General features: G+C 32.0%; 2 protein-coding genes and 1 pseudogene across 2 annotated transcripts; 1 reads left to right on the forward strand and 2 right to left on the reverse strand.

The window, feature by feature from the left end:
- Positions 1-1,093: 1,093 nt before the first annotated feature.
- Positions 1,094-2,194, reverse strand: LOC148177874 (coiled-coil domain-containing protein 42-like). The gene is made up of 4 exons (XM_088032729.1): positions 2,118-2,194; positions 1,710-2,073; positions 1,500-1,661; positions 1,094-1,444 (listed from the first exon to the last, which is right to left on the reverse strand). Exons 1-4 carry the CDS (start codon positions 2,192-2,194, stop codon positions 1,094-1,096), a joined length of 954 nt encoding a protein of 317 aa, XP_087888855.1.
- Positions 2,195-5,082: 2,888 nt separating this feature from the next.
- LOC148177875 (coiled-coil domain-containing protein 63-like) lies at positions 5,083-6,819 on the reverse strand. Its single transcript, XM_088032866.1, has 3 exons — positions 5,914-6,819; positions 5,313-5,875; positions 5,083-5,266 (listed from the first exon to the last, which is right to left on the reverse strand). The coding sequence occupies exons 1-3, from the start codon at positions 6,817-6,819 to the stop codon at positions 5,083-5,085; spliced, it is 1,653 nt and encodes a 550-aa protein (XP_087888992.1).
- Positions 6,820-10,366: 3,547 nt separating this feature from the next.
- LOC148177876 (putative cytochrome P450 6a13 pseudogene) lies at positions 10,367-11,952 on the forward strand (annotated as a pseudogene).
- The last annotated feature ends 1,435 nt before the right edge of the window (positions 11,953-13,387 follow it).

A 13,387-nucleotide genomic window follows, 5' to 3' on the forward strand; every position in this document is an offset into this window, starting at 1 on the left:
ATTTTTATTTACAAAATAGAAAATAAAAATCCAAAATGGTGCATTCGGCCCTGTAATTTTAGTAGTTTTAATGCTAGCGTAATGAAATTTGAGGAACTTGCTACCTTTGTGTGGCTAATTTACTGTTTAAAATTTTCTAATTTTAGAGCAACTAGGACAAATTTACCAAATTTTCATTTACTGAATAGACTAAAAATTTTCAAAATTTTGCATTCGGCTTTGTAATTTTAGTAGTTTTAATGCCAGAATAATGAAATTTCAGGAAGTTGCTACTTTTGAGAGACTAATCAACTGTTTTAAATTTCAAAATTTGTGTGTTCGTGGAACAAATTTTAGAAATTTTTATATTTATAGAATAGACAAAAAATTTCCAAAATTTTGCATGCGACTCTGTAATTTTGGTAGTTTTAATGTCAGAATAATGAAATTTTAGGAAGTTGCTACTTTTGAGTAACTTATTTTCTGTTCTAATTTTCAAAATTTTAGAGCAACGGAGACAAATTTTTGAAATTTTTATTTATAAAATAGAAAATAAAAATCCAAAATGTTGCATTCGGCCCTGTAATTTTAGTAGTTTTAATGCTAGCGTAATGAAATTTGAGAAACTTGCTACCTTTGAGTGGTTAATTAACTGTTCAAAATTTCCTAATATTAGAGCAACTAGGACAAATTTAAGAAATTTTCATTTACTGAATAGACTAAAAATTTTGAAAATTTTGCATTCGCCTTTGTAATTTACTAAAATAAATAATAAAACTACTAAGTTTTATTGCCAGAATAATAAAATTTCAGGAAGTTGCTACTTTTGAGAGGCTAATTAACTGTTCTAAATTTCAAAATTTTTGTGTCAGTGGAACAAATTTTAGAAATTTTTATATTTTTAGAATAGTCAAAAAATTTCAAAAATTTTGCATGCGGCCCTGTAATTTTGGTAGTTTTAATGCCAGAATAATGAAATTTCAGGAAGTTGCTACTTTTGAGTAACTTATTCTCTGTTCTAATTTTCAAAATGTTAGAGCAACGGGGCCAAATTTTAGAAATTTTTATTTAAATAATAAACCAAAAATTTTCAACATTTTGATAGTACTTTTATTTATATCTTTTTTACTTTCTTTTTCTGCTGTGTGAGCTCCTGCAAATCTGAATTAAGTTTCTCGTACTGCTTCAGAGTTCTCCCAATAAAACCCAACTGATTTTGAAAATCTTCAGAGCGCATTGAAGGAACAATATTTTTCTTCTTACACATTAAACGGTAGAGATTTCTGATGGCGACTTTAGCAGTCTTCGCGTCCACGTAATTCTCATGGGCTTTGTCTTTAATGCGGCTAATCAAAATTTCCATTCTTCGAGTTCTTCTAGAGGTTTCTTCGAAGCGCCCTTGAAGACTTGCTGCTTGAGTGTGCAAACCCATTATTTGGTTTCTTTGCATTTCTTCGTATTTAGCCTAAAATTTGATTTGAATTGATAAGAAAAAAGAAATGAAGAAATTGAATGTTTACCAGATCGGATTTTGCATTCTGCAAAACATTAAAGACGTTTGCTTGTTTTTTGGCAAAATCCAAGCTCAACTCAACGTAATATTCATAGCGCTCGACGAAACTGTCGACATTTCTAAACCCTTCGTCTCTTGCGACAATTTCTAGAATACTATTTAAGTATTTCTACAACAAAAATAAGATTATTTTGTTTCTTTATTAACTTGTTCTTACTTCGTAGATCTTATGGGCATCAATCTGAGCGGTCAATTCTTCAAGAACTTCTTGAACTGTCTTTATCTTCTCTGTGTACTTTTGAATACCCTCCTCTTTCTCTTGAATAAACTTCTTGTGCAATTCGAAGTTTTCCTGCGCTCTCTTCCTCTTTTCATTGTTCCCGATAACAAACTGATTAAACGACGCGACGTTCTTCTTCAGCTCTTCGCCTTGTTTAGCGATGCTCCTCCATGCATCGTCCAGAAGAACTCTGTGTTTCTTGTAAAATTCTCGTTTTTCTTTCAAATGGTCTTCCGTTTCTTGAAGGGCACAGCGTTCGTTTTCGATCATAATTTGGGGGCCTTCAATGAGGGGGCCATACCTACGTAAGATTTAACGAGAGGCTAAAATTTTGGGTTTTGTTACCTTCTGACAGCCACAGTTTGTTTAGAGACGGTGTAGTCTCCGACAAAATCCTCGGGCTTCGGTTTGGCGCCCCACATTTTGTTAAAACGTAAAAAAAGTAATAAAAAGCGAATGACTTGAATGAACAAAAATGTCAGTAATTTTACATTTAAGTGACAAAGTGTCAAAAGATTTTATTTCTTTAAGAACATAGTATCTTCTCAGTATCATGCTCTGTGTAAATGAAAATCTCTGAAATCCGTCCCTGTTGCTCAAAAAATTTGGGATTTGGGACAAATAATCAACAGGTTAAAAGTAATAATTTTGCCAAATTTAATTGTGTTACTGTCAAAACTACCGAAATTACAGGTTTGATTGTACCAACATTGAAAAATCTTTGCTAGTCTTAAAAATGAAAATTTCTAAAATCCGTCTCTGTTGTTTACAAAATGTGGGATTTGGTACAAACAATAAATATGTTAAAATTAATAATTTTGCAAAATTTCATTGCTCTAGTGTCAAAACTATCAAAATTACAGGCCCAAATGTACCAACATTGGAAAAGTTTCGCTAGTCTTAAAAATAAAAATTTTTAAAATCCGTCTCTGTTGCTTAAAAATTTTGAAATTTAGGACAGACAATCAACAAATCAAAAGTAGTAATCTGGCAAAATTTTGTTGCGCAAGTGTTCAAACTGCCACAATTACAGACCCGAATGTACCATATTAGAAATTTTTCACTCGTCTTGAAAATGAAAATTTCTAAAATCCGTCCCTGTTGTTCAAAAAATTTATGATTTGGAACAGATAATCAACAAGTTAAAAGTAATAATTTCGCCAAATTTAATTGTGTTACTGTCAAAACTAGCGAAATTACAGGTCCGATTGTACCAACATTGAAAAATCTTTGCTAGTCTTACAAATGAAAATTTCTAAAATCCGTCTCTGTTGCTTACAAAATTTAGGATTTTGGCCAAACAATAAATATGTTAAAAGTAATAATTTTGCAAAATTTCATTGCTCTATTGTCAAAACTATCAAACTTACGGGCCCAAATGTACCAACATTGGAAAAATTTCGCTAGTCTTAAAAATAAAAATTTTTAAAATCCGTCTCTGTTGCTTAAAAATTTTGAAATTTAGGACAGACAATCAACAAATCAAAAGTAGTAATCTGGCAAAATTTTGTTGCGCAAGTGTTCAAACTGCCAAAATTACAGACCCGAATGTACCATATTAATAATAAACCATAATTTTTCACTCGTCTTGAAAATGAAAATTTCTAAAATCCGTCTCTGTTACTACAAAAACTTCAAATTTACTACAAATAATAAACAGGTCAAAAACAATTATCTCGCTAAATTTTATTGCCCCATTGTCAAAACTACCAAAATTACAAGTTTGAATGGAAAAAATTTAGATTTGGGACAAATAGTCAACAGGTTAAAATTAATAATCTTGTGAACATCTATTGCTTTACTGTCCAAACTACCAAAATTACAGCTTCGAATAAAAAAAATGAATTTCGTTTGTCTTGAAAATAAAAGTTTCCAAAATCCGTCGTCCTTGTTGCTTAAAAAATTTGGAATTTGGAACAAACAATCAATAAATTAAAAGTAATAATCTCACAAAATTCCATTGCGTTAGTGTCAAAACTACCAAAATTAGAGATCCGATTGTACAATATTTGAAATTTTTTTGGTCTCCTCGAAAATAAAAATTTCTAAAATCCGTCTCTGTTGCTCAAAAAAATTGGGATTTAAGACAAACAATTAAATAATCAAAAGTAATAAAATCGCAAAATTTTGTTGCCATAGTGTCAAAACTGCAAAAATTACAGGTCCGAATGTACAATGTTGGAAATTTTTAGCTCGTCTTGAAAATGAAAATTTCTAAAATCCGTCCCTGTTGCTAAAAAATTTGGAATTAGGGACAAACAATTAACAAATCAAAAGTAATAATCTATCTAAAATTCATACCGCTACGGTCAAAATTGTCAAAATTAAGTCCCAATTTACAATATTGGAAATTTTTTGGTTTTCTCTTGAATAAAAATTCCTAAAATTCGTCTTTGTTGCTCAAAAAATTTGGGATTTACGACAAACACCAACAGCTCAAAAGTAATAATCTTGCTAAATTGCATTGCCCTAATGCCAAAACTACTAAAATTACAGGTCCGAATGGAAAATTTTGAAATTTTTTTGCTTGTCTTGAATATAAAAATTTGTATAATCCGTCCCTGTTGTTTAAAAAATTTGGAATTTAAGACAAACAATCAACAGATCAAAAGTAATAATCTTGCCAAATTCCATTGTGTTACGGTCAAAATTGCCAAAATAACAGGTCCTATATTGGAAATTTTTTGGTTTTCTTGAAAATAAAAATTTCTAAAATTCATTTCTGTTGCTTAAAAAATTGGGGATTTAAGACAAACACTCAACCTTAAAAATAATAATGTTGCTAAATTGCATTGCCCTAGTGTCAAAACAAAAAAAATTACAGGTCCGAATGGAAAATATTGAAAATTTTTCGCTCATCTTGAAATAAAAATTTCTAAAATACGCCCCTGTTGCTCAAAAAATGTGGGATTTGGGACATCCAGTAAACAGATTAAAAGTATTAAGTTTGCCTAATTTTAATTGCGTTACTATCAAATCTACCAAAATTACGGGTCCGAATTTACAATATTTGAAATTTTTTGGTTTTCTCGAAAATAAAAATTTCTAAAATCCGTCTCTGCCGCCCAAAAAAATTTGTAATTTCAGTCAGACACTCAACAGATCCAATGTAATAACTCTGCAAAATTCCATTGCCCTAGTGTCAAAACTGTCAAAATTACAAGTCCGAATGTACAATACTGGAAATTTTTCACTCGTCTTGAAAACCAAACTTTTTTAAATCCATCCCTGTTGCTCAAACAATTTGAAATTTGGGATTAAACAATCAAACATCAAAACGTCAACAAATTTATTTTTGTTAACAACACCCCTATTCATATCTTCTCTGCATCATCCCTCTCGCTTTCGGTAAATGACAATGAGAAATAGTATGAAGTCTCGCCTTACCACCCGGCAAACTCAACCGAGTTGCCAGTTTAGAAAGAGCGTCACTCTTCGTCCAACAAATTTGTAAGGTATCAATGACATCAGAAACCATCTCATGTTCCACACACCTAAAACAACATTACCAAACGAAACCCAAAGAACTTATGTACTTACAGAGAGCAAGGAGTGACTGTGACAATTTTCTCAATAGTAAAAATGTGAGGAATTTCCGGTATGTTACTGATAATCTTCGTCGCCCCAGTCTTCTTCCCTTTGTCCTTTTGACAGAAAGTCACCAAGAGAGTGTGAACTGTCGTCTCTAGAATGTTAACATAGAGATTAGCGTTGTAGTATTGAACAGTCGTGTTGTTTCCAAGGAGGGAAAGAAGAGGGTCTTTGTTGCATTTGCAGATTGTAAAAAGCTCAGAAATGCCTTGCAACAGACGATTTAAGACGTCGGTGGTTTGGTGAAGAACACTTTGAGCTTCTTCAGCGTGTTGAGTTCTTTCCTGGAGGTTTTGGTCCAAAGTCAACAGACAGTTGTCTTGTTGCAACTTTCTGCTTTCATACAAAGCCTGACGTTCTTCTATGTCTAAATGTAGAAAACCCAAGCGGTCGTTGACTTCTTCACATTGCCGGATCATTTCAATGATATAAATGAAGTTTGATAAATTCAACTCTTCTTGCTTCCGGAAGGTTTGCGCCAAGAGTTTAATGTTGTCTTGGTTGCTGAAAGTCTTCAACTGTGTTAAGAGAAGAACTTGCATTATCGTACCTTTATATCGTTGAGCATCCCTTCGTACAAATTCAGTTTTTCTTCAATTTGAGTTTGCAACAACTTCCTCTTCTCTTGTTCTCTCTTCGCCAGATCCCTCATGACCCTCTTCTGTCCCTTAATCCAGAAAAAATCCTTCAATTTCAACTTGTTGTGGTACTTTCTCTTCTCTTCCCTCATCTCTTGTATGTTTGTGTTAAAATCATGATGCGCCTTCTCCTTCAAAATTCGCAGTTTGGTGCACCACTCCTCCCTTTGATTGTACGCCACAGTCGCCTGCTCAATCAAATCCAACATGATCTTCTTCCCTTCAGTCAATTTCTCAATAAGTCGCCCCCACTGACTCATAAAAATGTTTCTTTGCGCCAACAAAGAATCAATTTCTGTCCTCAGCTGCTTGTTGGTCGTACAAATCGTCCCAAACTGAATCATCTGCGTCTCCAACTTATTCTCCAACGCTTCCAAAGTCTTCATTGCGTTTCTCACACGTTCCTCGTATTGTCGATCAGTGACTTGTTGCTTCCGCAGCAACTGGACGTCTCTTTGGACCATTTTTGCCTCCCCGACCATTTCTTGGAAGTACACTTTGTACTTGTGGACTTTTTGGCGGAACGAGGCGTTTTCCTCTAGTAATTTGACGAGTCTGTTGAAATGTTTCTCATCTTCTTTGATTCTTCCGGGGGCGGCGGCGCGTTTTAAGTCTTTCAGGATGTTTGCATGTTCCTTGTGGAAAATTCCAATGACTCGGTCCGCTTTTTCTAAGTTACTGTCTTTGGAAAATTGGCTGTGTTGGCATGAGTGGTCTAAGACGAAATACTGGCGGATTAAAGATTGGAGCTCTTTTTCGAGAGCTGTTTGGGTTTGGCGCTGCTTTTCTTCGTCGGTTAGGCGGGCTTTTCGCTGCATTTTTATTGGGGAAATGGAAATGAAGGGATTATTAAAATGACATTAGTCAGAATTGTCAGAATGTGTTTTTATGGTAACGAATGTTTGATTAATTTTGGTTTGTTTTCCACAAAAATAAGAAACTTGTAGCAAATGATATCGAAAATTACTCTAAAATTTGTTGTATTTTAGTCATTCAGTATGGAATTGGTAGTTTAATGATTTTGAGGCATATTTTAAATAACTACATTTAAAGGCGTTTACAAAAATTTAAATAAAAAAATTTCAAAATTGTGCATTCGGCTCTGTAATTTGAGTAGTTTTCATGCCAAACTAATAAAATTTGGGGAACTTGCTACTTTTAAAAGGCTAATTCACTGATCTAAACTTTAAAATTTTAGAACGACGGGGACAAATTTTAGAAATTTTTATTTAAAGAACAAACCAAAAAGTTCGAATATTTTGCATTCGGTTCTGTATTCTTGGTGATTTTAAAGCCAACATAATAAAATGTGAGGAACTTGCTACTTTTGAGTGGCTAATTTACTGTTCTAAATTTCAAAATTTTAGAGTCACCGGGACAAATTTTAGAAATTTCCATTTATAAAATAAGCCAAAAATTTTCTTTATTTCGCATTCGGTTCCTTAATTTTCTTAGTTTGAATGCCAGCGTAATGAAATTTGGAGAACATGCTATTTTTGAGTAGATAATGAACTTCAAAATTTTAGAGCGACGAGGAAAAATTTTTGAAATTTTTATTTTTAAGTCTAGCGAAAATTTTTCAATATTTTCTATTCGGATCTGTAATTTTTTAGTTTTAACACTAAGGCAATGCAATGTAGCGAGAATATTACATCTAAGCTGTTGAGTGTCTGTCTTAAATCAACAATTTTTTAGGCAACAGAAACGAATTTTAGAAATTTTTATTCTCGAGAAAACCAAAAAAGTTCCAATATTGTAAATTGAGATCTGTTATTTAGGCATTTTTTACCGTAACACAATTGAATTTAGCAAGATTATTACTTTTGACCCGTTGACTGTCTGTCTCAAATTCCAAATTTTTTGAACAACAGGGACGGATTATACAAATTTTTATATTGAAGACCAGCAAAAAATTTTCAATATTTTCCATTCGGACCTGTAGTTTTAGCAGTTTTTACATTAGGGCAATACAATTTAGCAAGATTATTACCTTTGAGCTGTTGAGTGTTTGTCTTAAGTCCCAAATTTTTTGAGCAGCAGAGACAAATTTTTGAAATTTTTATTCCAAGGAAAACGAAAAAATTTCCAATATTGTAAATTGGGACTTAATTTTGGCAGTTTTGACCGTAACGCTTTGAATTTTAGCTAGATTATTACTTTTGACTTGTTGATTGTTTGTTTCTAATCCTAGATTTTTTTAGCAACAGAGACGGATTTTAGAAATTTTTTTTCAAGACGAGCCAAAAATTTCCAACATTGTACATTCGGTCCTGTAATTTTTGCAGTTTTGACACTAGGGCAAAGAAATTTTGCGATTTTATTACTTTTTATCTTTTAATTTTTGTCTTAAATACCAATTTTTTTGAGCAACAGAGACGGATTTTAGAAAGTTTTATTTTCAAGACGAGGAAAAATTTTCAAAAATTTGTTTTTGGCCCTGTTATTTTGACAATTTTTATACCAATGTAATAAAGTTTGGAAAACTTACTACTTTAAAATGACTGATTCACTGTTCCAAATTTGCAAATTTTAGAACAACGGGAACAAATTTTAGAAATGTTCATTTACAGAATATACCAAAATTTTGCATTCGGTTCTGTAATTTTGGTAATTTTAATACCAACGTAATAAAATTTAAGAAGCTTCCTACTTTCAAATGACTAATTCCCTGTTCTAAATTTCAGAATTTTATAACAGCGGGAACAAATTTTAGAGATTTTTGTCTATAAAATAAACAGAAAGTTTTAAAAATTTTGCCTTTGGCTCTGTAATTTTGGTAGTTTTATTGACGGCAAAATAAAATTTGAGAAACTTTCTACTTTTAAGAGGTTAATTCATAGTTTTAAATTTCAAAATTTTAGAGCGACAGAAACAAATTTTAGAAATTTTTATTTATAAAGTGGACAAAAAATTTCCAAAATTTTGCCTTGGGCCCTGTAATTTTGGTAGTTTTAATGCTAGCGTAATGAAATTAAGGGAACTTGTTACTTTTAAATACCTAATTCACTGTTTAAAATCTCAAAATTTTATAGCGACAAACTTTTATTCATTAAATTTTTATTTACAGAATAAAGCACAAATTTCCAAAATTTTACATTCGGCTCTGCAATTTTGCCAGCTTTTTTGCCAGCAAAATTAAATTTGGGCAACTTGCTACTTTTGAATAGTTAATTCAATGTTTTGAACCTTAAAATTTCAGAGCGACGGGAACGAATTTTAAAAAATTTTAGTTATAGAATGAACCAAAAATTTCCAAAAGTTTGAATTGGTCCTGTAATTTTGTCAGTTTTAAGCTAGAGTAATAAAATTAAGAGAAGTTACTTTTTTTGAGTGACTAATTCACTGTTCTTTTCAAAATTCTAGAGCGACAGAGACAAATTTTAGAAATTATTTACAGAATGGATCAGGAATTTTCAATACTTCGCATACGGTCCTGTAATTTTAGTAATTTTAATGCCAAAGTCATAAAATTTGGGAAACGTGCTGCTTTTGAGTAGACAATTAACTGTTCTAAATTTTAAAAATTTAAAGCGACGGAGACAAATTTTCGAAATTTTTATTCATAAAATGGATTAAAAATTTCCAAAATTTTGCATTCGGCCCTGTAATTTTAGTAGTTTTGACTCCAGGGCAATAAATATTAGACAAATTACTACTTGCGATTTTTTGACTGTCTGTCCTAAATCCCAAATTTTTTGAACAACAGAGACGGATTTTAGAATTTTTTTTTAAGACGAGCAAAAATTTAGCAGTTTTGCAATTCGGACCTGTAATTTTGGTAGTTTAAACTCTAGGGCAATAAAATTTACCTTCTTATGCCAAAATGGTTGAAATAAATTTGAAGAAAATTGAACAAATTATAGTTTTTTCTAAACGCTTGTAGAATTTTTTTTATAAATTTATTGAGTTTTGAAAAATAACTCCTCAATTAATGTCAATTATTTGTAACATTTTTAGTTCTATAAAAATAATCGAAATTTATCTGTCGTGCAAAAAATATTATAAGCATCATGAGCGTCAAGGACTACATCGATCTCAGACAATAATTGGAGTCGTCGCTGCGCTCCTCCTCCAGACAATTGTCTTCGATCGGTAAAGTGTCCTTACCGTTCTTAATACTTAATATACTATTTTTGAGAACAACCAGCTCAAATCACATTTACATTCTTTAAAATAACGCCAAATTGCAACAATATTTACAAACAAAATTCAAATAAAAACTATGACTTTTGTTATCAGTGTTTTTAACCTACATTATTAGTCCAAAAACTGTAATTAATGTTAATTTAAAAGTATCGTTGAATTTAGTTAAACGCGAAAACTGCTATCGTGTTTGAGCAACACAAAGTAACACGCGAATTGATCATGTCTTTCTACATTTTCAACACTCTTGCAATTATTCTAACTCTCTTGATTGCGTATTACAAGTGGTGTTACCAACATTGGAAAAAGAAAGGTATTCCCTATATAGAACCCAGAATCCCGTTTGGTATCTGCACTGCTCCCTTTTTCGCCAAAGAAAACTGGGCCGTCACCATGGCACGTTACTACAAAGAGATGAAGAAACGCGGCTGGAAACACGGAGGAATTTACGTCTTCGCATCACCATCGTATTTTCCCTTGAATCTTGATTATCTCAAGAACATTTTTACGAAGGATTTTCAGTATTTTACAGATCGCGCTTTGTATTACCATGAGAAGAAAGACGTCCTGAATGCACATTTGGTGAACATGGCTGAACCAAAATGGAAACTCTTAAGACCGAAATTAACTCCAACTTTCTCTTCTAGTAAAACCAGAGTTATGTTCCAAACTCTAACAGATTGCCAGAACAACTTATTAAACAAAATGAACGAAAAGTGTGGAGAACCGGTCGACATCAAAGACGTTTCGTTGAGCTTCACCACTGATGTCGTCGGATCTTGTTTCTTCGGTTTGGATTGCAAAAGCTTCGAAAGTGAAGATTCCCCATTTAAACTTTTTACAAGAAAAGTGTGCAATCCACCACTTCCTTTTCATTTGAAGAGAGTCTTCGGAATGACCTTCCCTAAACTTGCGACTTTTCTCAATTTCTGTATTAACCCTCAAGAGATCACCGACTTTTTCCTGAAGATAGTCAAAGACACTGTTGCTTACCGACAGAGAAACAAAGTTATTAGAAACGACTTTCTGCAACTCTTAATTGAGTTGAAGAACCGTGAAGATGGTATTGAACCTCTGACGATCACAGAAGTGGCTGCGCAGTGCTTCGGGATGTTTAATGCTGGTTTTGAGACATCTTCAGCTCTCATGACTTTTGCTCTGTATGAACTTGCTAGGAATCCACGAATTCAAGACGAAATACGCAAAGAAATTGAAGCAGTGGTTAAGAAACACTCTGAAATGACTTACGATTGCGTCCAAGAGATGACATACTTGAACCAAGTAATTCATGGTAAGTTTGTCACTCTTTTAGTGTTAAATTTGATTGGTAAAGTTTAGAAACCTTGAGAATGTACCCTCCTATCCATCTTCTTAACCGTCGCTGTGTCAAAAACTACAAGATTCCCGATGAGGATATTATTATAGAGAAAGGTACAATGGTCATGCTTCCGATTTTGGGTCTTCACTACGACGAGGAATATTTTCCCCAGCCGGAGAAGTTTGATCCTGACAGATTTAGTGAAGAAAACAGATCTTCAATACCTAAATATGCGTATCTGCCGTTTGGTGAAGGTCCCCGAATCTGCATTGGTTTGAAAATTCAAAAAATGTTAAGACGACAAATTGTATTGACATTTTAGGTAAACATTTTGGTTTCATTCAAGCTAAAGTTGGTCTAAGTTGTTTGTTGAAGCACTTCAAGTTTGCAGTGAACCCAAAGACAGAAGAGCCTTTACAAATTCAAGCTACTGGGCATAATATATCTGCAGCTAGTAAAATTTGGTTGGATGTTCTAAAGATTTAAATTTTGAATACTTCAATAAAGAGGAAGAATGTAGTGTAGTAAAATTTTTATTTGCAATAGAACAGACGAAAAATTTCCAATATTTTGCATTCGGCGCTGTAATTTTGGTAATTTTAATGCCAACGTAATGAAATTTGGGGAGCTTGCTACTTTTAAATGGTTAATTAACTCTTTTAAATTTTAAAATTTCAAAACTGCATGGACGGATTTTAGAAATTTTTACTTATAGAATGGACAAAAATAAACAATATTTTGCATTCGATCTTGTAATTGTGGTAATTTTAATGGGCACGTAATGAAATTTGGGGAGCTTGTTTCTTTTAAGTGGCAATTTTCTGTTTTAAATTTTAAAATTGTATAACGACGAGAACAAATTTTAGAAATTTTAATTTATAGAATGAACCAAAAATTTCCAATATTTTGCATTCGGCGCTGTAATTTTGGTAATTTTAATGACAACGTAATAAAATTTAGGGACCTTGCTACCTTTGAGTCGTTAATTCGCTAGTCTAAATTTAAAAATTTTAGAGCAACGGAGAAATTTTTATTTAGAAAATGGACATAAAAAATCCAATATTTTGCATCAACCTTGTAATTTTGGTAATTTTAATGACAACGTAATAATTTATGAACCTTGCTACTTTTGAAAAGCTAATTCACTGTTCTAAATCTCAAAATTTTAGAAAAACAAAAACAAATTTTAGAAAATTTTATTTATAGAATGAACCAAAAATTTCCAATATTTTGCGTTCGGTCCTGAAATTTTGGTAATTTTAATGCCAACGTAATGAAATTTGGGGACTTTATTTCTTTTAAATCGCTAATTCCGTAGTCTAAATTTAAAGTTTTTAGAGCGACGGAGACAAATTTTAGAAATGTTTATTTAGAGAATGGACAAACAATTTTCAATATTTTGCATTCGGCCCAGTTATTGTGGTAGTTTTAATGCCAACGTAATAAAATTTGAGGACCTTGTTACTTTTGAGTGGTTAATTCTCTATTCTAAGTTTCTAAATTGTATAACGACGAGGACAAATTTTAAAAAATTTTATTTATAGAATGAACTAAAATTTTCCCATATTTTGCATTGGACCCTATAATTGTAGTAATTTTAATGCCAACATAACAAAATTTAGAGACCTTGCTACTTTTTAGTCGCTAATTAACTGGTTTAAATTTCAAAATTTTCGAGCAACGGGGACAAATTTAAGAAATTTTTATTTAGAGAATGGACAAAAAATTTCCAAAATTTTACATTTGGCCCTGCAATTTTAGTAATTTTCTAAATTTTCAAATTTTAGAGCAACGGAAACAAATTTTAGAAATTTTTATTTATAGAATGAACGAAAAATTTCCAATATTCTGCATTTGACCCTGTAATTGTGAGAATTTTAATGCCAACATAACAAAATTTGGGGACCTTGCTACCTTTGAATATC

The sequence above is a fragment of the Gnatocerus cornutus genome, chromosome 3 (assembly GCF_029298725.1).
Source record: "Gnatocerus cornutus isolate USDA-ARS CGAHR chromosome 3, icGnaCorn1.1, whole genome shotgun sequence".
Classification (NCBI taxonomy): Eukaryota; Metazoa; Arthropoda; class Insecta; order Coleoptera; family Tenebrionidae; genus Gnatocerus; species Gnatocerus cornutus.